General features: G+C 41.7%; 1 protein-coding gene and 1 long non-coding RNA gene across 4 annotated transcripts; one reads left to right on the top strand and one right to left on the bottom strand.

The window, feature by feature from the left end:
* The first annotated feature begins 1,399 nt into the window (after positions 1-1,399).
* Positions 1,400-7,603, top strand: LOC126988270 (uncharacterized). Its single transcript, XR_007741818.1, has 2 exons — positions 1,400-4,790; positions 5,180-7,603. It is a non-coding gene; the product is annotated as an uncharacterized LOC126988270 (long non-coding RNA).
* LOC126988268 (zinc finger and BTB domain-containing protein 49-like) lies at positions 6,684-25,009 on the bottom strand. Of its 3 annotated transcripts, none has more exons than XM_050846325.1 (11): positions 24,777-25,009; positions 20,518-20,679; positions 19,110-19,314; positions 17,949-18,215; positions 16,229-16,307; positions 14,073-14,150; positions 12,914-12,931; positions 11,331-11,455; positions 9,903-10,065; positions 9,086-9,760; positions 6,684-8,563 (listed from the first exon to the last, which is right to left on the bottom strand). In XM_050846325.1, exons 1-11 carry the CDS (start codon positions 24,820-24,822, stop codon positions 8,084-8,086), a joined length of 2,298 nt encoding a protein of 765 aa, XP_050702282.1. In that variant the 5' UTR covers positions 24,823-25,009; the 3' UTR covers positions 6,684-8,083. The 3 variants fall into 3 exon arrangements, with proteins under 3 accessions (XP_050702282.1, XP_050702284.1, XP_050702283.1); XM_050846327.1 differs by lacking the exon at positions 24,777-25,009 and adding an exon at positions 24,624-24,770; XM_050846326.1 differs by lacking the exon at positions 12,914-12,931 and having other exon boundaries at positions 24,777-25,007.
* Between the last annotated feature and the right edge of the window lie 490 nt (positions 25,010-25,499).

Below are 25,499 nucleotides of genomic sequence, written 5' to 3'. Positions count from 1 at the left end.
CTTATTGACACTTACTAAAGAGTAAATACAGAAAAGTCAGCAATATCACACTTTGTGTCACCCATGATTACATATTTTAGAATCATCATTCATTTTCACACTACATAATATTAATTTTAGTGCAGCCCAAGATTATCAGACCTTATCAAAGTACATTTTTATCAGGTCAAATTAAAAGTTATAAATCATGATCTCTTGGCAGACAAAACAATGGTTTATTACAAGAAACCTTGTATTATATTATACATTTGTAACTGAATTTTAAATTCAAGGAAATTGTAAAGACAAAAAGATGTAAATTACCGTGTTTGTATAGGTTGTTGGAAAATTCCCTGAGGGGTAGCAAGAGGGCTACAAGACAGGCTTCTGTGAGTTCTCAGCATTAGAGTTCACAAATAATGTCTGTGTAAACTCATCTCTTAGAACAATATGAAAACTTTTATCAAAAGAACTTGCAGGCTAATTCTTAATCCCTTAACCCCTGCCATATTTCAGTGGTCTTGTTCTGCAGCCTGGAATATTTGGGCAAAAGTTGCCCCTGGGAAAATATTTGCCAAAAAAAAAACAAAAAAAAAAAAAAAAACCTAGATCAATAAACCAAACGGCATATGAAAGTACATTCCTTGGACTTCAAGCTGGCGGTCTTGTTTGACCGGCACGCAGACAAAGAAGAAGACTGGGGGGGGGGGTCCAAACAAGGATAGTTTGCCCCCAATTTATTGGCACTTCCCAGCAGTTATGTGTGTAATTCACCACCACGGGCTGATCACATGTTGGACTCGTAATCACCAGCAGGTGCCCTCGCAACATGAGCAAATGCTCTTTGTCGTCAATCTGTGGGTACTGCCAGGACCTCACACACCACACACCCCATCCCCCTTGCTCAAGGGGGGACAGTAACCACTCCTAGTCAACGTAAAGAATCCGGCCTGAGCGGGCTCACAGGCCGTAAAGCCTGGCAGTGTGTGTGTGTGTGTGTGTGTGTGTGTGTGTGTGTGTGTGTGTGTGTACCTAGGTAGTCTTAATACACAGAAGATGAAATAATTATGCTCATGGGGTCTCATCTCTGTCTCGATTTGTTAAACTTTGCTTTAAATTCACTTGCGGTTTGGATTGGGCTGTGTTTGTGTACCAGAGCAAACTTGATAAAAGTATGTTATTCCACATCATGTGCTGTATGATAGAGTAAATGTATATTCAGTTTTGTAATATTCATACATAACATATATATATATATATATATATATATATATATATATATATATATATATATATATATATATATATATATATATATATATATATATATATATATATATATATATATATATATATATATATATATATATATATATATATATATATATATATATATATATATATATATATATATATAACCTGAGATTCTGTGTCAAGTTTTTATAAATCAGTGATGCAAAGGATTCAATATCTAGCAGGATATAAAACATTTGGGACCTTGAAAAGTTTCTTAACCCCTCTGGTATGCAATGCTTCGAGACTCCCAGACTACAGATCATGGTAATTTTTTCAGCTCTTACAGAAATTAAAATTTTGAGTCCAAGTTTCAAAGCTTGAATTTACACACCTTATACCCCAAACTAGACCAAATGGTTACTGAGGTATAGCCTGTCAAAGTTGGGAAAAGACATTGGAATAGAGGGAGGCAGTGAGAGGGAGGTGGGGAGTTACCCCCCTTGCCTGGGTACAGGCTGGAATCATCCTGCCTATCCAACACTTAGTTCTTACTGACTGGAAGGGATCTACGTCCCAGTCTGGTTGGACCATGTGGCTGCCAGTTTTTAATAAGATGTTTGCACTTGTCATTTCCTTTGATTTTAAGTACTATCCTGAAAAATTGATGCTCGTTGTTCCTGGCACCAGAGGGGTTGATGACGAAATGGACCCTAAATGGATAAAATCTTGGTCATGGACCTTCCGAACACAGTACTGGGGAATCAGTGTTGGCATAGTAACTTGACTTTCTATGAATTGCCATTATTTTTAAATTGTCATTGCCCTATAAATGGTTTGTTTGACAATTTGTTAGGTCCCCTTTTTAATTCAACTTAAAAGGTTTTATGCTTAGCATTATATGTTTAGTAGAGCTACAGATTTATTGTAAAGATAAATGTATGTCATCAGATAGTGTGTGCTAAGCTTTGTAAGCTTGATTATTTTTGTAACTTTGATAAATGTGGTAGTCTATATCCTTGTACATATGATGATATGCAAAGTTAGGTTGAGGCAGAAAACAACAAAAGTTGTAGTGCACACAGTCCAAGGCACAGCTGTAAAACATCTTGTATTTAATTAAACTCATGATTTGTAACTGGAAATTCTGAACTTAAAAGGTGCTATCTGAACTGCATCATAGAAAATGTGTTGTTACCCATTACATATCTAATAAGAGTATAAAATAATTATAAAACAGTACATGAAACTAAACACGTACCACAGCTTACAGTTGAAATATTTTATAGTTCATATTGCAGATAGATGTAACAAGTAGCAGACAGGGGAAGAAAAGTTAATTTTCAAGCTATTTAAAAAGCATTACCAATATGCATGTAGTACTGTGAACTTATGATCCATAGAGTTGAGGTGGTAATGTATCTTTACTCTGCATTATTAGCCTAGAGTACCTGAGTAGCCATAGTTACTTTTGTGGAGTTGTTAATGTGTGTTGTGAGGCAGACTACTCAAATAGTACCTACACACATAGACTTGTGGCTCCCCCTCACTGAACATTCATTAGGTTTGGTCAACACCTGCATGTGGGTTGTATTATTTCTTTGCATTGATGAAATATATTGGAAGCAGGTCAGTGAAATGCTTAAAAGTTGTTTTGGTTCGACAAATTAGTTTTGTGTAGTGAAAACTCAACTACAAGAAAAAGACACACACTAGAGCTGCTGGAACCAGGTAACAGATTATAAAAACCTTATTGCCACTTATGAAACTTCAATAGTGTACCTGCAGCAATGTTTTTAGAGTCATTGAGAAGTGCATTACAGGTTTCAAACATTATCCCATTTGACTAATATTAATGAAATGTATTTTATGCCTACCTTGTGTTGGAGAGTCGTTTGTTTCAGTTATGACATTGTATGTCAGTATAGTGTCTTTCATCTATGAAATAGTTATTGCTGCTGTTCATAGTCACTGTTGTGTTCACTCAATGGCCAGCTCTACACATGACATTGGAGCCTCATTTGCCACGGTGGTTAGTGGTTAGACAGCCCCCCTGCTGCACTCCATCACAACATTCCCCCACAGTGATGTTCACACATACCATAATCATCCCTGCTGTATATAGGTATATAATTGTAAAATTGTAATTATTTATTGTAAGGTAATTATGACTGAGAGCAGAACTGATATCATGAGGCAGAAAATACAGTTAATGTGTTGGGATGGCCTTTGGAGCAGCATTCTGGTAGGCCTTTTGATTTTGCTTTGATGGCTTCCTGCCAAGAAATTATGCTTAATTATCTCACATATAGTTACAAAGATGTGCATTCTAATACAACATGTACTAAATAACATGGACAACAAAAATGTGATAACCTGAGAACTTCCCAGAGACTATGGCTGTTGTAAAATTGACATTTTTACATGATGATTGCCTTCAAAAGCCAATTATCATGGATACAAGTATCCATCCATGAATGTATTTTAGTGTATTGAAGAAAAGAAAGTTGGAAAATGGAAACAAAAGCAAGGACAGTAAGTGAATAACTCTGTGCATGTTCTGCTGACTGAGACATTAATGTGACAGTGCAGGAAAGTGATCTGTTCTAACCATTACAAGTCTTACACTAGGTACACACTATGTTCTCATCAGCATGCATGGGAAGATGAGTTATAAGTCCCTACTGAATAAAAGACAATTGTAGTATAAAGGTAATTATTTCAAACCTCTCCAAGTTGCATGAAAAGTTCCATAACTCTTGAGAATATTGGTGTAGCAACTACTATACAACACATTAAAGAAATTAAGACCTGGAACTTGTGACTACTACTGGGGATAGGTTCTTGTACTATTCAGAAAATCCCTTTCATCAATGTGTGTCCCCTCAGACTGGAAAGATGCTAATGTAATGCCACTATTTAAAGGGGGAGTTCATTCTGATCCTCTTAATTATAGACCCATAAGCTTGACATCTGTGTGCTCAAAGTCTTTTGAGAGAATTATAGTTTCTCAATTGTCTGCCTTTTTGGAACATAGTCAATTACTTTCACCTCATCAGTATGGTTTTAGATCAGGCAGGTCAGTGTCTGAGCAATCATTATACACTTATGACCATGTTACTGATCACTATGATAAAAAAATTTCAGTGGATATTATATTTTTTGACTTTAAGAAGGCTTTTGATGTTGTGAACCATAGATTGTTACTTAGGATGTTAGCTAGCATTGGAGTTGAAGGCTGTTTGCTGGGGTAGCTGAGTGATTACTTGATTGGCAGGGAAATGAAAGTGGCTGTGCATGGCTATGAGTTCTAAAGGTGAGGTTGGTAGCAGTGTTCCACAGGGTTCAGTGATTGGTCCCTTGCTATTTCTTATCTATATCAGTCATGTTGTTTCCGGTTTGAATTGTAAATCTCGAAATCTGACCATTTCATTTCCCATCTCATCTGCAGAGAGATATTACCCTACTCTTTAATACAAGTAGATCTTGGGGTTTGTCTTTTACAAATGGCAAATGTGTCAGAATGAACTTTTGTAGGAATTTTCAAGATGCACCTGTTCTCTTGCAGTACTTCATTGGTGAGCAACCCATTTTAGATGTTGACAACCACAAAGATCTTGGGGTCAGGACTGATTCTTCTCTCGAGTTCCATCTTCATGTGAGAGAGATTGCAGGCAAAGCTAGTGGCATAAGTTATAGTATTAAGGGAACTATTTAATTGTAGAACTCCAGATTTTATGAGCAGTTTTTATTTTGCATATTAGGCCAATCCTTGACTACACTTCTGTGGTGTAATTTACTGGATATTTGGGTGATGTTAGACTTTTAGAAGCTGTTCAGAAAAAGTAGACTAAGAAAATAATTGGGTTCTGTGACATACCTTATAGGGATCGTCTCGCACAATTGTCTCTACTCAATCAAAGGCAGACTGATTAGAGCTGGATTTAAATTAGTCCGCCTTTCCTAGTTTGGCTCCAAGCAGTGTCACGCATAAACCACGCCTCGGCCGTGTCTCCTCCCACAAACCTGCGGATGACTTGACTTGGTGTATATATAGACTTAGAGTTTGGGAACGCTGCACTCAGCCCGTGGCATCAGTATTTACTGGGCCTTGGAAAGGCAAGAACGCCGCATTGCTCGTCTTCTACCCCCCCTACTCACCCCTCGACCTCAGAGGAGGGGGGACAGGCGATGCGGACACCGCACCAAAGCGAGTGGTGACCCGCCCACCGAGGAGCCCTCCACGCAGTGCATAGCCCCACCACAAGACAGGCCCACCAACAACACCGCGAGGGGCAATAGCGACATCAGCCTCAGCAAGGAGACGTGCATGGTCCTCAACGCCATCCTCGTGTGCGTGGTGCAGGTCATGAGGTGGCTACTTGACCGCCAGCACCCTCCCTCCAGCGACAGTGACCTCGACACTCTCCTGCGCAACGAGGTGCTCGTGGCCACCATGGAGGGTGCCCACAACCCCCTTCCACCACCATCACCACTGAGGGAGAATGCCCAGCAACCCCTCCACCCAGCTGAAGCACCTCGCCAAGATGGAGAGTCGCAGTGAGCGGTACACTCCTTCTGCTCCCTCTGCGGCGCTGTGTCTGAGGGTGCTGCAGTGGAACATGCAGGGCCTGCGACCCAAGCGTCACGAGGTGCTGCAGGCCATCTTTCAGGAGGGGCTGGATGTGGTGCTGCTACAGGAGACCCTTACGCTGGCCAACTTCATGTAAGGACATAAGAACATAGGGAAACTGCAAGAGGCTTAATGGTCTACACTAGGCAGCTTCAGATTCCCCCTCACTACCATCTGTCATCCTCGTCCATGTGGCTATCCAGTCTACTCTTAAAACAGGCTATCGTCCCTGCACTCACTATGTGATTGATGAGTCTGTTCCATTCCCCCACCACCCTATTACTAAAACAATGCCTGCCTATTTCCCTCCTAAATCTATATTTTTCTAATTTAAATCCATTACTGCATGTTCTATCCTGCTGGCTAATTCTCAGTACTTTACTTATATCGCCTTTGTTGTAACCCTTGACCCATTTGAATACTTCTATCAGATCTCCCCACACTCTTCGTCTTTCTAGTGAATGTAAGTTTAGATGTTTCAGCCTATCTTGATATGGGAGGTTCCTCAGCCCCTGAATCATCTTGGTCATCCTCCTGAACTGATTCTAGCAAGTTGATGTCCATTCTGCAGTGTGGGCACCAAAACTGGACAGCATAATCTAAGTGTGGCCTAACTAACGCTAAATAGAGTCAGAGTCTGAGGATGACTGTCCTTGTTTTGTTCTCTATCAAGACCAAGATGTTAGCTATTCCCAGCCGCCCCTGTCTGTGTGTAGACGTCGTCTGAAAACATGCTTCAGACCCCAGCTGGTTAGAACTTGCTGGTGCTTGTAAAAAAAAAATCCCACTCAAGGATACTCCATTTTTTTTTTTACAGGTTTAAAACTGATAGAGCAGATCTCAAATTATTTTACTCTGGTGACTTTAAATGAACAGATAAATGTATAAATGGTGACCTACTTAAGTTATCATATGACCACGAGACTGACAGTAGTGTACAAGAATTACATTCTGGAGTCCACACCTCAAAATAATTTACATATATAAATAACCTACAAACATATTTAAATGTTTGAAATTCCACCTTCATAAAAATAGTTGACTATTATTGACCCTTATATCCTACAAGTACACTGCAGGATGTACCACTGCACACCACTTGTTTTAAGCATAGCTCAAAAAATGAATTGGTGAATAAATGAATATGGTTGAGGTTCAAGGTTGTCAAAGGTAATTATTGATTTTATCAGATTGATAATTGTGACTTCTGCCATGACCACCCCCTTGGGAGAAGTTCCTGTGAGGGGACAGGGCAATAGAGATATAGATAGATAGATAGATTCATAGAAAATTGACAAGTCATACAGTGGAGCATCACTTTACATGTAACACCGGTAATGCTTCTGCCCTTATGAGTGGCAGGCATCTTGCCACAGTATATCAACTGATTTTAGTAAATGTGCTTAATTTCAGACCCAATACAAATGTATTTTATTAACTTATGACCTGACAAGTGTGCTGATGCAATGTGTCATTGCTGAGATATATTTTGTTTTCCAGTGGTCAGTGTTATTGATAGTAGAAAGTGTATCTTCCATACTATTTAGCTTTGTAACCCTCATGTTATCTACATTTATAATATTTCTCATATAATTATGAACTGTATCAATCTCACAGGATGTCTTGAAAAAGTATCTTACTGTGACAGCACACTGCAAGCAGTGTCCTATAGTAATTGCCTATAGTTAAAGGATTTACTTATCAGATAATCTGCTATAGTGAAACTGTTATATAATCAATACACCATATAAACTTTAAGGAGATAACTTTACTGGGTGTCCTCAAACTTTAGTCAATCAACTGGAATATTTTAATGTGTGTTTTCTGGTAGGGAATGTTCTAATGTAATGTACATTAGAAAGGCATGTTCATTTGTCTATTCATGACTGAACCAGCATCTGCATCTATACTTGGAACTAAAACATGTAAAAGAATTGTTACAAATGTAAACTATCACTATCAATTTATGACAAACCATAAATAATCTGGTAAAAATTATCTGGTAAAAGTACTTACACGTCTTTGGTGGTGAGCTAAATGTAAAAACACCAACTTGAAAACTAAGTACCATTTGAATTCATCATTACAGATCATAATCTTTCAACGTAGGAGACCACTTTTAGATGGCTATGTCCAGCACAGATACAGCAACAGAAGGCTCCTAAGACAATCCACCTGTACAGTGCATAATGTACTTCTCACACGCATGTATAAAATATATCATCCACACCTAAGAAACTACATAGTAAACATCTCTACTGTTTCTGTCTGTGAAGGATCACTGGGGTCTGTAAAGAGAGGCAGCGGTTCTGCCTTCACGATGGATCCCTTTCCTCCCAAACTGTCGGAGTCAAACCCGTCATTGCCGAGGTGCGAGTGTTCAGCGGCAAACTGTGCATATTCATCGTCCAAGTCCTCATCTTCCAAGTTAACCTCTTGGAGGCTAGATGGTCCCTCAGAGGGTGAAGATATTGCAGTTCCATTGGTAGTGATGGTGCTGGTATTGGTGGAGGCTGTGTCCTGATGCGAAGAAGTGGTGCTGGTGGTGTTAGTGAGGAAGGTCTGAGGGGAGGAGTCTACAGTGCTTGTGTTGGTGTTCTCATCCATCATCACCGGGATGGCATAATAAACACCAGTGGTGGCAGAGTCCTCGCCAGCCACTAGGATGGTGGTGCTCCCCGGGACGTTGCCTTCCAGCTGGTCCATTTGCTCTGCAACCTAAACAATCAAGTGTTTAATGTAATGCATCATGTCATGTGTTGCATGTCTGGTCTGATATTTAAACATCATTTTGCTGGATTTAAACAAAAACTTAAATGTTAAAATACACTTCACTTCAGAACATGGCACAAATTTGGCCCGTCGCTGCTACCGGGTCAACATATGTACACTGATTTTAGTAGTTCTTTCTTGCTCCAGAATCTTTTAAGATTAAAAACATACATGCAGGAATCTCACATACTTTAAAGGCAGCCCTAATACTGTATGTTGCATGCCCTACATGACTGGGCAGCAGCGTGTTGAGTCAACTTGATTTGCATGAAGAAAACAAAAATGAGACTTGGTGACATGCTTCAAATGCTCCTGAGTTTGCTAGTGTAAAGAAAATTTCTAGATATTATGTAGGTGGGTTTGTGAAAAGCTCTATACATAAAAGTTCAAGAAGTCTACTACTACACAGCATTAGTCTTAAAAGTATTACATTATGCCCTGAAGCACACGAAATAGTTCCTTAATTACCTTGAAGGCTGACTCCACAATGTTTAGCTCCTCCTGATCCCTCCGCTTGGGCACGTCGCCTGGCTCCACCTTGACAGTCATGGTCTCGAAGGCTGTACTCGTCCCACTGTTGATGACCCGCGCCGTGGATGCCATGGACTTTCGCACCTTTCTTAGAAAAGTGCCACTCTTGCGGCGTGTGAAGGTCTTGCTACGGGTGACAGTTGTGTGCGTGGTGGGTTGGGACACCACCTCTGACACATTGACTTTGTGGTAGTTGAGGGAGGGGTCAACCTCCTTCACAACAGGGGGTGGTAACTCTGGTATCTTCCCTTCCTTCCTCAGCTTGGCCACTCTTGACTTGTACTGGCTGTTGGTGAGCCCATGTATGGTGTTGTAGTGTTCCCTGAGACCTGCCCGGCCGTCTAGCATGGCATTGCATATTCGGCACGGTGTGTTCTGGATTTCTTGTATGTTGTGCATTGTTCGTAAGTGTGTGCGCAGGTGCACTTTCTGCACAAATCCTTTACTACAGATTTCACATTTAAAGGGTCGTTCACCTGTGTGAACCCTGACATGCATTTCAAGCTGTCCTTGACTGGGAAAATTTTTGCCACAAATATAGCACATAAGTCCACCATCTTCCTCATGCATCCTCACCATGTGTGACTTCAAGGAGTCGGTTCTGGTGAAAACCTGTTGGAGAACATCATTGGCATGAATGTAAAGGCCTATTTAGTCAAGCCTTAAATGTGCACTTTTTTATTTGAGAAGTATAGTCCAATGAATGCTTCACACCACTGAAATGGATCAAGCTGCCAAGGGGAAAATACCTTACCTTTTGACACACAGGACATGTGAGGTTAATTGACTGTTCATGAGCATTTACAAGGTGCTGGTGCAAGACGTGGCGCTGAGGGAAGGTCTCGTCACAATATGGACAAGGAATATCTTTGTTTTCTAAATGGGTTTTGACGTGAACACGAAGAGTTGTAACAGATCTGAAAAAAATTAAAAAACGGTAAGCATAGACCAGATAAAGAGTTGAGTAATTCAGCCACAACATTTAAAATCCCTTTTAACCTTTACTGTTCTTTGCCCTATTCTAACATAACTGTTTGTCTTACATGTATGTCTAGGCATTTCAAGGCTACAAAATATCACATACAGTTTAACCCCTTCAACACGAGGACGCTATACTGTGTCCTTACGTGCCAATATACAAGTTATTTTATCTTTATATTTTATGCTTACGTCTCAAAATTATCAATTAATTTATGTTTCTTTATGTGCACCATTTAATTCTGCATGTTTTCATATATAATACATGATGATAATGTTGAGTTTATGGCTGAAAGCTTGTTATATTCAATAGCGGCATTTGAAATTTGGCGCGCGCGGCGATCCCGGATACGGCACGGGGTGCTGTTTTGGCCTGGCCGTAGTGAGTTTCTTTATGTGCACCATTCAATTCTGCATGTTTTCATATATAATACATGACGATTCTGTTGAGTTTATGGCTGAAAGCTTGTTATATTCAATAGCGACATTTGAAATTTGGTGCGCGCGGCGATCCCGGATACGGCGTGGGGTGCTGTTCTGGCCTGGCCGTAGTGAGTTTCTTTATGTGCACCATTCAATTCTGCATGTTTTCATATATAATACATGACGATTCTGTTGAGTTTATGGCTGAAAACTTGTTATATTCTAAGAAAGGTGCAAAAGTCCATTTGAAATTTGGCACACGTGGCGATCCCAGATACGGCGTGGGGCGCACCGAGTTTGCAGAACCAAGATTCATGGATACAAAGTTTAGTGGTCAAGTGGTTTGATTTGCTATCATTACAACAGCACCGAGTGTTTGTTAATACAATGGCTAGCGTGTGAGCATCGAGTATTTGTATTACTTTTGTTGTGTCTACCTGATTTTGGTGTGATTATTTCATCTGCTGCTGCTAGTGGGACTGGTGATAACAGGGAGAGATTAAGGGCATAAACCAGAGAACCAAGGGGGGAAAATGAAGCTGAAGCATTTGTGATCAGATTATGTCTCATCTATTTTGGGGGGTAAATATCATGGCACAAATTTGGCCCGTCGCTGCTACACAGTGAAGCCACAAATTTGACCTGTCGCTGCTACACGGTGAAGCCACAAATTTGGCCCGTCGCTGCTACACGGTGAAGCCACAAATTTGGCCCGTCGCTACTACCAGGTTAATGTTAAATCTCTTCTGGCAGGTGAGTGAATGAAGTTGTGGTAACTGACCTGAACTCCTTGCCACACTCCTGGCAGGGAATACCACCCTCCTCCTCAGAACACCTGGGTTGTGACCGCCGCCCAGGCTTCTTGTGGCTGGAGGGGTCTTTCTTGATAGGAGGAAACTCCATCACCTGTTGCAGAACAAAGCATATCACCAGTAAATTAAGTTTACAATCAACTCCTAGTCACTCCAAAACATAGAAAGATATTGATGGACTGACGATAATATCTATAAAGGTAGATATACATACAGACAGACAGGCAGGTAATCATGGAACGCCACTTACACAAGGATAAACAAGGATATAAGGAGACTACAAGAGGCCAGAGTGTCAGATGGCAACTCTTGCAAAGGGTTATTTTCTAACTTCCCTCCTCATCCATAAATATATCTAGCCTCCATTTAACCTGGTAGCAGCAGGGATCATGTTTCTTAATGGTCCCTCTAAGCAAGAAAAATGAGAAAAAATCACCCCTCACACAAACCATTTCATAATATATATCAAAGCATTTGTGATCAGATTATGCATCATCTATTTTGGGGGGTTTATATCATGGCACAAATTTGGCCCGTCGCTGCTACATGGTAAAGCCACAAATTTGGCCTGTCGCTGCTGCTGGGTTAAGAATATCATTAAGTTTGTAACAACTACATAACTGCTCAGTTTGTTCCACTCATCCATCTCATTGTACTATTATTTCAAGCTTCAGACTGAATTTAGTCCAAGATAACTGTGATACATGTTCAAATGACAGAGCAACATTAGCCTGTGGAGATGAGGATAAGCTAACCAACAAAATACACGGCTACACACCACGACCTAAAAGAGCACCGAGAATGAGCTTTGTGTGCGAGTTTAAGGACAAAGTCAATGGTGGCTAATGACCGGCATTCTGCATAAGTGCAAACCATTGGTGTAGTTAGGCCTGAATATAGGGCCACTTTCACAGTCATTTTGTTTGTTTTGATCGTTACCAATGGCGGCGATCGGCGCTAAAGTATTTCCACGTAAAACTGGCCGATGGGGTAGTGGTGGCTGCGGGGTTACCCAAGCCCCGCACCTTGGCACACACTCTCAACACCTCGCTTCCTCTGCAACCACGACTACCCCAAAGGCCAGTTTCACGTAGAAAACTATAGCGTCGATCGCCGCCATTGGTAACAATCAAAACAAGCAAAGTGACTGTGAAAGTGGCCCATAGCCCTAAATGTTTTATGAATAGCCCTAGATCTCAAATGGCTTTTCTTTTTTTTTACAAAAATTAAAATAAGCCTGCCTAGGGCCGACACAAACTTTTATTTCTAGTTTGTATTTAGACTGATGGGTCTCATACTGATAATATTTGGTTTGATTCCATCCGGTGAATTCCATCTGGGGAATATCTAAAGATTATTGAGGTGGGCTAAGCCTCCAGTGTTTCAAGACCCTAAATATGTCCCTGGTGCAAACAAAAAAAGTAAACAAGTGGGGTATTGTTTTTCGTCACTGATGTATACTGGGTCAAATGTCCGACATACTCCTAAGATCCTAAGACATGCACAAATAACTATAAATAGAAAGTAAGTCGTCTGAACATTAGCTACTTACGTCATCTTCCTCTGAGAGCTATCAAGAAAGACAATGTAAAGAATTAATTACATTTCACTGCTAAAGAGAGTACAAAGTATCTTATGAAATCCTATAAACTCAGGGGAATGAGAAGGAAAAGGGTAGGAAGGAACTAGCAAGTGAGAAATTGGATGACAGTGGCCACAGAGCAGAGGGTACAACGAAGAGTAGGATAAGGTTAGGGGAGGAGAGAATGGAGGAGGTGACCGAGTTTAAATATTTAGGGACAGTTTTATGTAATCATGGCAGTATGGAAGGTGAGGTGAGGGAAAGAGCAGTGAAGGGCAGACAGGTGGTGGGTGCATTGGAGAGAGTTATGGAAGGAAGAAGTGTAAGCATGGAGATAAAGAGGGGAATAAGGAACAGTATTATCCTGCCAACTCTGTCATATGCATCAGAGACGTGGACATGGAATGCAGTACAGCAATCGAGAATACATGAAGTGGAAATGAGTTATATAAGAGGTGCATGTAGCGTGTCAGGATGGGATGGAGAAAGTAATGAATGTGTGTATGAGCAGTTTGGTATGGGGGCGACAGCAAAAGGAGTGGAGTGTAGAGTGGGTGAAGCATGGTACATTGAGATGGTTTGGACATGTGATGGGGATGGGGGAGAATGAATTCGTGAAGAGGGCATGAGGGAAGGATCGAGGGAGGGGGTGTCAGGGAAAGACCACCTGTGAAGTGGATCAATAGGGTGAGTGAGTATTGGAGTGAGAGTTGGAAATAGCAGGATTGAATGTGCTGAGAGGGAGTGCCTGGACAGGGAGAGATGGAGACACTTCTGCCGCGGCCACCCCCTGGAGGGAAGTTCCGGCGAGGGAGCAAGGCGTCAAGAGATATAGATAGATAGATAAACTCAGACATTTGGTGGTCTTACATTTTATATTCTGGTTCTTTTAAAGTTAAGGGGATACTCAATCTTCAGATAAATCTTAGCAACAAAGAATAGTATGTTTGTGATGTAACCAGAAGTAACCCTCAAAAGTTCAGACAGTAAATATTTTCTGAGTCGTATGGAGTTCTCATCTATACGAGAAAGCGAGTTTTTAAATTACTTGTGATGTGGAAATCTTGCCACTTCACCTCTCACATCACTCCCCATTTGTAGTTTTCTTCTTGCCCTGAGGCAGACTCACCTCTATGGTCTCTCCCAGCGCACCATCCTCCATGCCCTCTCCATCCTCTAGGCTGTTTCTTCTCTCACTCTCATTAACCTGAAGATGAACCATATGACAGGTTGTTAAGGGTAAGATTTTAAGATAAATCAATACAGTTGACACAAGCACTTCTCAAGATATACAAATTATAAATAAACCTTTTTTCAAACATTTTTTGCTGGACCTCCATCTTTAAAATTCATTAAGTTTTTAAAACATTCTCTCCATCTCTCTTTCACAGCTTCCCCGTCTTTCAACATCTTTCCATTCTCATCCATAACTTCATTTATTTTCCTTGTGGAGATATTTTCTGCATTTCTTTTGTTTTTTACTTCTCTCCAATATGATTTTCTGTTTCCTTTATATTTTTCACTTAGTCTTTTTCCAAAGTCTTCATCAACTCTCTTCTTACTTTCCTTTATTGCTTGCTTTAATTTCTTTTTGCATTCTCTATATTTCTTTTCCCTTTCCCTTTTTACTTCCTTTACTTTAAAATATTCTCAGTTTGAAAGATGTTGAAACTATAAACATTGAATATAAATTTATCATTGCAATGCTGGATAGGATAAGGATTAAGCAAGAACTCTTTAGAAAATACAGTGGAAAAAGCACAAGCAAAATGGTTTGCCATATCTGCTGCCTCAAGACACCATCTGTCCCCACTATATAATGGCCTAACAGTCAGATGCTGAACCTTATGATGGAGGTAAGTGTGAAAACACTTCACATCAGGGTGACCAGCAGATACTTAACCTGGTAGCAGCGGGGATCATGTTTCTTAATGGTCCCTCTAAGCGAGGAAAATGAGAAAAAATCATCCCTCACACAAACCATTTCATAATATATATCAAAGCATTTGTGATCAGATTATGTATCATCTATTTTGGAGGTGTTATTTCATGGCACAAATCTGGCCCGTCGCTGCTACATGGTAAAGCCACAAATGTGGCCCGTCGCTGCTACCGGGTTAAGAAGTTTCATAATTAATGACTGATTGATGGACAATTTCTCTAAATTCTAGGAACAAGCCGCTAAAAACATACTATAACCTTAAGGCGATAGAAGATGATCTACCAAACCTTGAATGAGCATCTATAGTTAAGCCAAGCCTGCCGTTTACGACGTTTGACATCTCTAAGTATGCTAGTGGTCAAAGGAGGCTTTAGTGAACAAGGACCTGATTTCTTGGGAATAAAGCAGTGAAAGGTATATACTACAGTAGAGCCCCATTTAGCGCGAGAATTAGGTGGATGAACGCAGTCGCGCTAACTGAATTCACGCTAATTGAATAAAGTAACCAATGTGAAAAAAATTATTTGGTGCATGCGTGGGTCTGACTTTTGGGTTTGATAATTACTGGGGGAAAAAAAAAAAAAAAAAAAAAAAAAAAAAAAAAAAAACGATTGGTTGAGCTCTGAAAACACGCTTATGATTCGCTGGGAGTCCGATGACGTCATTGCCGGCGCTCACCCGGTCAGTGGCCTCGCTGCCTTAAGGCAGTATCACACTTGGACAACTGGCAAATCCAACTTTTCCGGGTGTGGGTCACACACGGCCAAGGTCAGTTGCCCGTATCCACATCCACAACGTAAACATAGCACTTGCCCTGTAACAACATGGCGTCGTATGCTAAAGTAAGGGCTCTCGCGGCTTGTGCTGCGCATCATGGCGGCTTGTGCTGTGCATCGTGACGGCTTGTGCCGCGCATCATGACAGCTTGTGCCGCGCATCATGGCGGCTTGGCGCAAATTTCAATATTCGGTCATGGTGAGGACATACAATAAATCCTTCCTGTAAACAATGATTATTTTCAGTTCAAGAAAAACATCCTTACATCGCCTCCCTCTCCCTCCCTGTTTATCACCTACACTTTTATTAGCTATCATCATCATCTCATGACCCTCCTTGCTTCTGTAAGAAAGGTTACTATTAATGATGATGAGCTGCAGAAAGTGTATTTCCAATGCCCATGCCTCTAATATTGCTGAACACTGTATAAAGTGCTTAATACTATAACTGTGCAAGGCATATGGAGGATAAAGAAAGTCCAGTCTTCTGCTGTTGTAAATGAAAAAGTAGAAAAGGTAGACCAGACAGTGTTATTGTACCACATGCCAAGCTACAATACTGCTTACCTCACAAGAGCCATTAGTACCACTGTCGTCATCATCCTGGACCTCTTCGTAGACTACCTCCTGCACAATAAGCTTCTTTCTGTAAGGAAAAGAGCGTTCAAAGGCTGATGTGTGTCATCTTTGACAAAAGTTATCCAACAACCTCAAGGTGATACAGACTGACTGACTGACATATATATATATATATATATATATATATATATATATATATATATATATATATATATATATATATATATATATATATATATATATATATATATATATATATATATATATATATATATATATATATATATATATATATATATATATACACACACACACACACACACACACACACTACATAAAATTGTTGGTATATGTTAATTTAATGTACTAGTTCTTGATTACAAAATGCTTTATGGTCCCTCTTTTCCCAGCAGGAAATGGGTATCCCAAGCTCACCAGTGTGAGGAACAACCCTGTTTCTCCAATGCTAGTATGAAGTAAGTGTTTGGACTTTTCTACTTTTTCATTTTTTAACTAAATTTCACTATTAAAAGGTCTCAAATACTTGGAAAACATCTAATCTGTCTTGCTGATGTAGTGACAGATAACAAATGAGTGAGCAAATCAAGTGCAAAGAAAGGTGGAAACTGCCTGTGTGTTAGGACACAGAAGATATGAAATGTGCCTAAACTGTGATACAACACTGAATGGTCAGGCAGGGAAGTGATACAGTTTAATATGCTTACAGCAGTTTGTCCCCTCTCTGGACTTCATTGATATAATTTTTTGTTGTCAAACTTTCTTCTACTTCTGTATTTACCTATTTGTGGTTTACATGGCCTGAGCTAAGTTTGGATAGTCCTGTCTCCTTGTCTATATTTGTCCAACCTCTCCTTCATTTGATGGACACTCCCTGCCTCCTCAGTCTCCTCCTTTAGACCATTCCAGTCATCTACACTTCTGTATTGGAAACTGTACTTCTCTTTATCCTTCAGACATGTTCCCTTCTTCAGCTTCTTACTGTGTCCTCTCAGCCCCCTCCTCCCCTCTGTCACACCATGGTCACTTCTATCCAATTTGTCCAATCAACTAAGTAAATTAACTTCAACTAGTAACCCGGTAGCAGCAACGGGATAAATTTGTGGCTTTACTGTGTAGCAGCGACGGGCCAAATTTGTGCCATGATATAAACCCCAAAAATAGATGATGCATAAACTGATCACAAATGCTTTGATATATATTATGAAATGGTTTGTTTGAGAGATGATTTTTCTCATTTTTCTCACTTGGAGGGACTCAGACTCTGGGCAAAAGTACCCGACTCTACACCCCTGCTGATGTCTGAGTCCCTTTTGTAAATATTAACTCCAGTGTTGCTGGTTCATCTCTGCCTCCCTTTCTAGTTTCCTCTTTTACCCATTGAGTCATGAGGTTATCAGTTCCAGTAACTACTCACTCATGTCCTTCCATCTTCTGCTTCAAACAACTCTCAGTTTACTCTCTTGCTTCCAATTCAAATCTCCAATAAGCATTACATTTCTGGTATCATATATTTCTTTATCTAATGTATGCACTTGTATCATCTATCATCATCATGTATTTTTTTTATCTAACTTAGACTTAATGTGTGTCAAAAAAAGAGAGAGAGAGAGAGAGAGAGGAGAGAGAGAGAGAGAGAGAGAGAGAAAGGGGGGGGGGGGGGGAACTAGGAGAAAGCCTGGCACTGCACCTTATCCTGACATTTTTTTTTGGCCTGCCAGCTGAGGAAGAGGAGGAGGAGGAGGTGCTGGTGGTGGCCTTCGGGCAGATGAAGCCTTCAGGTTCTGGGGTCATGATGCACGGCCCAAAGGATGACTTCTTGCCAGGCGGCGGCACCATCATGAGCTCATCGCCAAGAAGGTGAAGGTCTGGATCATCTATCTCCTCGTCTTCCAGTATTCCTCCTATAGTCCTCTTGGGTTGGGCACGACCCCGCTCTCGACTCTGAAAATACTGCCTGAAAGGGAACAGGAAACTCTTGATTTTTTTGTGTGATGTCAACTGTTTTTTGAAGCAATGGATACAAGTATATGATTCTCTGTATTTGTTTCAAATGTAATATGGACTTATGTATACATGTAGGGGATGAAACTTAGTACCGTATTTGACGGCTTATAAGACGCACTTGTTTTCCAGAAAAAAGACCCAGAAAATCACCTTGCGTCTTATAAGGTGAAGGTTCAGTTTTTGCTTACTGGCTAGTGAAGTCTTAGTGGTACACTGCCACTTTAAAGTTGACCAAACCTCTCCGCAAACATAAACAAAGTGGTGATCACTGCTATGTCAACAACGGCAACTTTTTCTAGAGTAACTACTATGTATAACAGTAGTACTTACTGCTGCTTCATATACATTAACAACACTCAGGAAGGAATTAAGTGATGATGGTTAACCATGCTGGTATGTAAACAAACTAGCGGGAGGGATTAACATACAAGGAAAGACTAAAGGAAATGGACTTACTAACACTAGAACAAAGAAGAGAAAGGGAAGACCTAATACAAATCTACAAATTATTTAGCAAAATGGAAGAAGTAGATAATGAGGAGTTACTACTACAAGAAGAAATTACCACCAGGAACACAAGAGGACATAGAAAAAAAATGAGGAAGGGAAGATACTTGAGAGACATAAGAAATATAGCTTCCCGCAAAGAAATATAGAGGTTTGGAACAGACTAAGTGAGGATGTAGTATCGGCGAGGAGTGTGCAAAGCTTTAAGGAAAAGTTGGATAAATGCAGATTCGGAAATGGGACCACACGAGCGTATGCCCAGGCCCTGTAAAACTGCAACTAGGTAAACACACACACACACACACACACACACACACGTGTTTCTGAAGGTTCTCACCTGATTCGCTCAGCCTTTTTGACTGGGGAGGGGCAGTACATGTCAGATGGCTCAGACTTGATGTAGATGGTGGTGTCTACAGGTTCCTGCTTGATCTGCATGAGGCCCGGCACCCCTTGCCCCCTGCCGCGCCCCCTCCCCCTGGCAACCCTGGCACCTGGTTTCCCACGACCTCTCCTTCTTGATGGGAGGTCTTTGTGCATTTCTGGTGGGTGGAAGGATGGATGGATCAATACTAATGAAGCAGAATAAACAGTATTGATGTTTTCTCTCAGTGCCACAAATCAATGGTCATGTGCCTGTATCTAACCAGTAAAGATGGTCAGGCATAAAGGCATACTAAATATAGCTTGGAAATTACTTTAGCACTGCTATTGCATACACTCCTTGAAATTAAACCCAGTATCTATTTTGGCAATTCTTAACCTTAATCCAATTATGTCAACAAAACTTGCCTATCCTGTGTAACAGATTAGCTTGGTACAGAAATAGGAATATTTTCTGAATCTAGGATAGTGTGTTGGCCAACAAAGCAATCTGCTTGTGGCCTCAGAGTTCATCTCATCTTCATTGGTCCTTGAGCCTGTGGTGGGCAAAACCCCAAGGCCTTGGGACATAGAGTAAGGCAGACATCTGGGTTACCACAGTTCAACACTTTCCATTTCCCAGGTGCCCATTTATCAATCAGCCTAAAATGGAGAATCAATAGCTGGGTATGGTGGACACTGACTGCCCTGGGCCGAGATAAAACCCAGGCCTGCAGGTTGTAGCTAGGCATGGTCACCACTACACTACAGAAGTGCTAGTTGAGGTATTGGTAAAGTTGGGGGCATAAGCAGTTAGACAGCAGAATAATTCTGAGGTGGCAGTGTTTACCCAGCATACCAGAACTCCGGTATTCCACTTACGGGTGCTCAGAGCAGAGATAAATTTTGGCCTTACTGGAGGCTGGGTAAGTGCTGGGCAGAGTTACTGGAAAATTTACCAATAAGAGGTATGGTAAATGGTTTTATGAATCCGGCCCCAGCCTGAAAGGGAGGATGAACAGCTGGGTGGGTTGTGTGATGACTGCCCAGGCTGAGACTTGAACTCAGGCTAGGTGAGTCTTGTTTAGGTATGCTGACTCCTTCGCCATGATCCTTATTCCTTCCTTTGTTAACTGGTACGACACTGGCACTTTTCCATTCCCATAGCACTTTCCATTCTCCCAGACAACACACAATTGGACTATGGATCTGGTCTTCCAGTTGTTTGCTGCATTCCTTGAGCACCCAATTTGAGATCTCATCCAGTCTTTTTTTTTTTTTTTTTTTTGTGTGTGTGTGTGTGTGTGTGTGTGTGTGTGTGTACAGTACTAGCTAATTGTGAATTGTGTTTGTCACCTGAGAAACATTGATGATGTGCTCACCAGGGAGGTTTTGGTGCTGCTGCATGTGGTCATTGAGGAGGGACACCTTGTTGAACTCCTTCTCACACATGAAGCACACAAAGATGCTGCCGTCCTCCACCTCGTCCGCCTCCATGACGATTGTCTTCTTCTCCATGGCCTCAGCGTCAGGGGAAGGGTTACCTGTGGGAGGACCTGCTTGCATCACTGACTCATTTCACTTCCATACACTGCTACCATCTGAGAACATTAATACTCTACAGTACCATTACATAAAAGCAAATATAATAATAATTTAATTCATGCATAAATTTACATTATCTATTAATGAAAATCAAACTATTTTCTTTAACCCTTTATGTGAGTAATAAACCCAGTGCTAATGATGTGTGACTATTATTTCATGGTGCTCCCGTCACCTGAGCGTGCCCATATCTCATATGCCTTCACTGTTTCCGGAGTCCTGACAGGGGCGGAATCCACAAACATACTCACTAACTACGAACCAACATAACTACGCACTACTGATTTAGCGACCGACGTTAGCGTCAGATTCACAAAGCAAACCTTAGATGGTAGTTAGAGGCACGCTAAGTCAGCGAGGCCGCTGATTGGTTGATGACGTCGTTGGCCTTGCAGCGAATTGCAAGAACGTTTACAGAACCGTTAGCCAATCCTAGGGAGGCCCCTCCAGCTGCTGGTTCAAGAAACCCATTCTTATTTCCCATTTTTCTTCCTTTTAAGGCAAACTGTACTAAATCGTAATCTACGAATTCAATTATTTCATTGCTTGCTGCACAATTACGTCAAGGTAACTTTGCCGTTCGATGTCTTGTTACCTACGAACATGCTTAAGATGAAGAAAAAGAAGATACGGAGGAGATTGAGGCAGGAAGAAAGCAAAGAGAAATATGGGACAGATATCGAGGCAAACAGGAACGAAGGACAAGGAAGGAATGAGGGAAAATTAAGACTGTCTTGCCATATCTGCAGCCCAACTCATGGGCTAGCTGTCACCCAACAAAGGTCCATGGTCCCTCCATGGAGGGACAAATCTAAAGATAGATGGATGAATGAATGAGAAAAAATCATGTCAACCCAGCGCGGAAAATCTACGGACGAGCAACTGGTGGATGTTGTTGTCCAATATAGCGACATTTTTGCATAGCTTCACCTATCACATGACTGGTATTTTGACCAAATAGTTGTACATTTTGCAGTTGGCAATACTACCCTGCCAGCACCCCATCATCAAGAGATCTACAGTAGTTGCCTTACGGCTGACCGTCGTGCATGTATAAATGTACATCTTCACAGTCAACACCCCCTGAACGTGCCTGTACTTTTGCAGGAGAGGCTTACATTACCAAATCGTATAGATCTTGGCCTCCTCTTTCCAATGGTGTTTTTGTTTTTTAGCTGTGATGAATAGTTTTTGAGATACAGAGGTTAAAAGAGCGAGCACTAGCGTCACTTGCTGGTGGTGCTAAAAGCTCGCTGCGAGCGCCAGTTGCACTCACAGCAAAAAACACCCCCTGAACATGCCTGTACGTTCGCAGGAGAGGTTTACATAACCAAATCTTATAGATCTTGGCTTCCTCTTTCCAATGGTGTTTTTGTTTTGCAGCTGTGATGAATAGTTTTTGAGATATAGCGCTGAAAAGAGATCCCCTTCCCCCGCTGGGGTGCCCGAGCGCGCCTGAGGGGATAGTCTCGTTGCGAGTGCTTAGCAATGAAAGGGTTAAGAAACATGATCCCCGCTGCTACCGGGTTAATCAGTTTCAATAGTGGTCTCCTTCAATCCTACCCTCATATACTCTTCTCACAAAGTCATCCTCATTCATTCTCAACACATTATCAAACCGATGGAGTGCCCCCTATTGTCCTTAAACACTGTGCTTCCGTGCTGACATGCTGCCTGGTCAAACTCTTTCACTTCTGCCTTTCAACATGCATCTTTTCTATCCAACGGAAGAACACTTACATACAACCTGTGCCTCAGTGAGTCTCAGTGACATGATGGCGTCCAAATAAAAATCCTGTTGTAAATGTCTCATATATCCAGGTTTACCAAGTCTTGTTGTTTGATAAGTCAAGACACATATTTTGTAGGCTATTTGTGCCTTAATGGGTAGCCAATGTAATTCTATAAGTGCAGGTGTTATTCTCTCACGGGGGGGCAGACCCTTTATTAGCCTTGCAGCTCTGTTCTTGACAAGTTGTAGTTTCTTCAGCAGATATTAAGGAAGGCCATAATAAAGTGAATTACACAATAATCCAACTTACTAGTTACATGATTATATACAAGGATCTTCATGGTCTTATCATCCAAGTATTTCTTGACAAATGAAATATTTCTTAGATGGTAGCTTGCTGTTCTCACAACCTGATTACTTGTTTACTTGTAGGTCTTGCAAGGCAATGCCTCAGAGCAATGGTGATCCAACACTCTCCCCGAGACCAATGTCCCTGTGTTGCAGGTCCACTTGGTCCCGTAATGCATTGCTTGCTGCTCTGCAGAGTGACGTGAACCCAGGTATTGGCGGCTTGTCAGGAACTGTCGTCCTCAAGTAGGCGTCCAGGCGGGCTTTGAATTGGTTCACAGAGCAGCTGGTGAGGTCCCGGATTCTTTGCAGCAAGCAGTTGAAGTTTTTTGGGCCGTTGTAGGGCAAACTGGCCGAGAGGAGAGTTTTGATGCGTGCCGGTGCTTCCGTTGGTGGGCGTTTCCTCACACACTTGTGACCAGTCCTCTGGTTAAAGACTGGTTGGACTTCATTGCCATCAGAGGGATTGGGTACCCTTTTTTCTATTATCTTCCATGTGTAGACAGCAATGTATCTTTCTCTGCGTCTTTGTTGGGAATAAAGTCCTAGTTTTTTTAGCTTCTCCCAATAGGAGAGGCCCCTCATGCCCTTTATTTGCCTCGTGTATGCTCTTTGGACAGACTCAAGGGACTGTTTGTCCATTGCCCTGTGAGGGGACCACAGCTGACTGCAATAGTCTTGGACAGGCTGGAAAAGTGCCCTCCACAGGGTCAACATACACTCCTCCTCCTGAGAGAAGAAGGTCCTAAGAATCCACCCAGCGATTCTTCTGACCTTTCTGATAGTGTGTTCGATGAGGTGCTTGAAGGTGCCATCACCACTTAGTAACACTCCGAGGCATTTTGCATGAGAGCTTGTGTCAATGGCCTGGTTTTCACTAGTGAACAGAGAAGTGTTTTCTAGTATGTCTTGGTGGGGATCACCTCTGATAAGCTGGAATTTGTTATCATTGAATGTCATGTTGTTTTCTTTTGCCCAGTTGTAGATTTTGGTAAGGTCCCCTTGGAGGTCGACATCTTCGCTGGCTTGCAAGTTCTTGCATATGTTTGTGTCGTCGGCGAATGAGGCAAGTGTGGAGTGCTTTACATCTCTGTCAATATCCCCGATCATGACCAGACACAGTAGAGGCCCTAGGAATGATAGAGTCCAGTCAATTATCACGACTAAATCTTTGACAGCATTTTTTACCATCATAATGTCATAGTTGTCTAGCATGGCCAGCTTCAGATTGTAGTGTCTTGCATCCTGCAATGTAAACTAGCATAACATCATATAATCTAACTCAACCTAATCTACTCTAGACCTGCCTGACTTGACATAGCCTGACATATCACAATCTGCAGATGAAATGCCAGAATTTGCTCTTTCCTATGCTCCCACACGACCAATGCGTGTAACGAAACACACGAGAAATTAATCCAGACAAGGAAAGGTTTGGCCGGCACCGGGGATCGAACCCGTGACCAACGAGACGGGAGAGCCACTCCTTATCCAGTCGGCCAAAGAGGTACCCCTCTGGCTCGCCCATCAGGCAAGTCAGCACTACACAGACACTTCTACTTCACCCATTGCAATAAGCCCCTGCAACTTCAAAAACTAACAAACTTTCAAGTGAGTTTATTTACTCCAGGTAGACATATTACACTTTTAGTTTTCTTTGCGTATGCTTTTTAGGGCGACAAGCCACAGCTCCGCCTCTGTCCTCCTTCCCGGCCTGTACAAGAGGGAGTCACACGGCCGCGGATCTTCCGGTAAAACATCCCCTCACCTGCCTCCCCCCACCCCCGCCTCCTCCATATTTACCAGGTGCCATTGAGCTGGGGCACCCACGGGAAGCCCTCTGCCCTCACATACTAGTGGGGCACCTAGCCAGGCCCGCGGCAGGTGTGGGGAGTGTTTAGTGAGGAATAGAGGAGGGAATAGCGAGTCACTGGTCGATGAAGCACGTAAACAAACCTAGCGGCCGTCCTCTTCCTGCTCCTCCCGCCCTCTTGACCTTCATCTAGCTTCCTTCTCCTCGCCCCGGGACCCCGCAGAGCCTCATCAGCCAGGCCAGGGTGGACAGGACGAGGCAAATGGCTTTAATCCGACGTAAATAGACGCGGGGAAGCTGTAATCACGTCTTGTAAACAACCACATCAAACACAGACTGGCTCGATGGTTCTTCCAGGGATTGTATTTGGTTCTCCTATAACACGTATAAAATATGTTCAATGTATGGATGTCTTACCTAAATAAACGGGATAGTTTTTTTGACATCCCAGCCACTATTCTGTGGTCATTCTTTATAATATTTAAGATCTCCCTTTTCATTTGTTCCGTTTTCTCTTACAATTTTTGTAGTTGATTTCAGCTGCTCCCTTATTTCCAAACCGCAGAGAGACGAAGACTATCAATTCCAAGCATTATCCTGGTGTAGAATAAAATTATGAGGAAAGTTGAGAAAATTATAACGAGTCTAGATCTGCTTTCTATTCATATGTTGATTCGTTTTTATAGGCCGATCCGCTCCTTATAGCATCCTGTCAGGACGAATGTTACAATGAAGGAGAGACCACTATACGGTATATTGATTGATTGATAGTTTATTGTTGCAGGTAAACAACAAGGGAGAAGGGAGGAACATGCCATCCCAACCCCCAGGCAGGACAGAGTGTGATTATACAACTATTAATACAT

Source organism: Eriocheir sinensis, chromosome 68 (genome assembly GCF_024679095.1).
Source record: "Eriocheir sinensis breed Jianghai 21 chromosome 68, ASM2467909v1, whole genome shotgun sequence".
In the NCBI taxonomy this organism is placed as follows: Eukaryota; Metazoa; Arthropoda; class Malacostraca; order Decapoda; family Varunidae; genus Eriocheir; species Eriocheir sinensis.
This window is presented reverse-complemented; position numbering and strand designations above follow the sequence as displayed.

Excerpts from the sequence above, each read along its gene's own strand:
- LOC126988268 (XM_050846325.1), bottom strand. The coding sequence starts at position 24,822 with ATGAAGGTCAAGAGGGCGGGAGGAGCAGGAAGAGGACGGCCGCTAG. Across the intron at positions 19,315-20,517 it reads GCAGCACCAAAACCTCCCTG|AAATGCACAAAGACCTCCCA; the intron begins GTGAGCACATCA and ends TCCACCCACCAG. Across the intron at positions 9,761-9,902 it reads CATGTCCTGTGTGTCAAAAG|GTTTTCACCAGAACCGACTC; the intron begins GTAAGGTATTTT and ends GTTCTCCAACAG.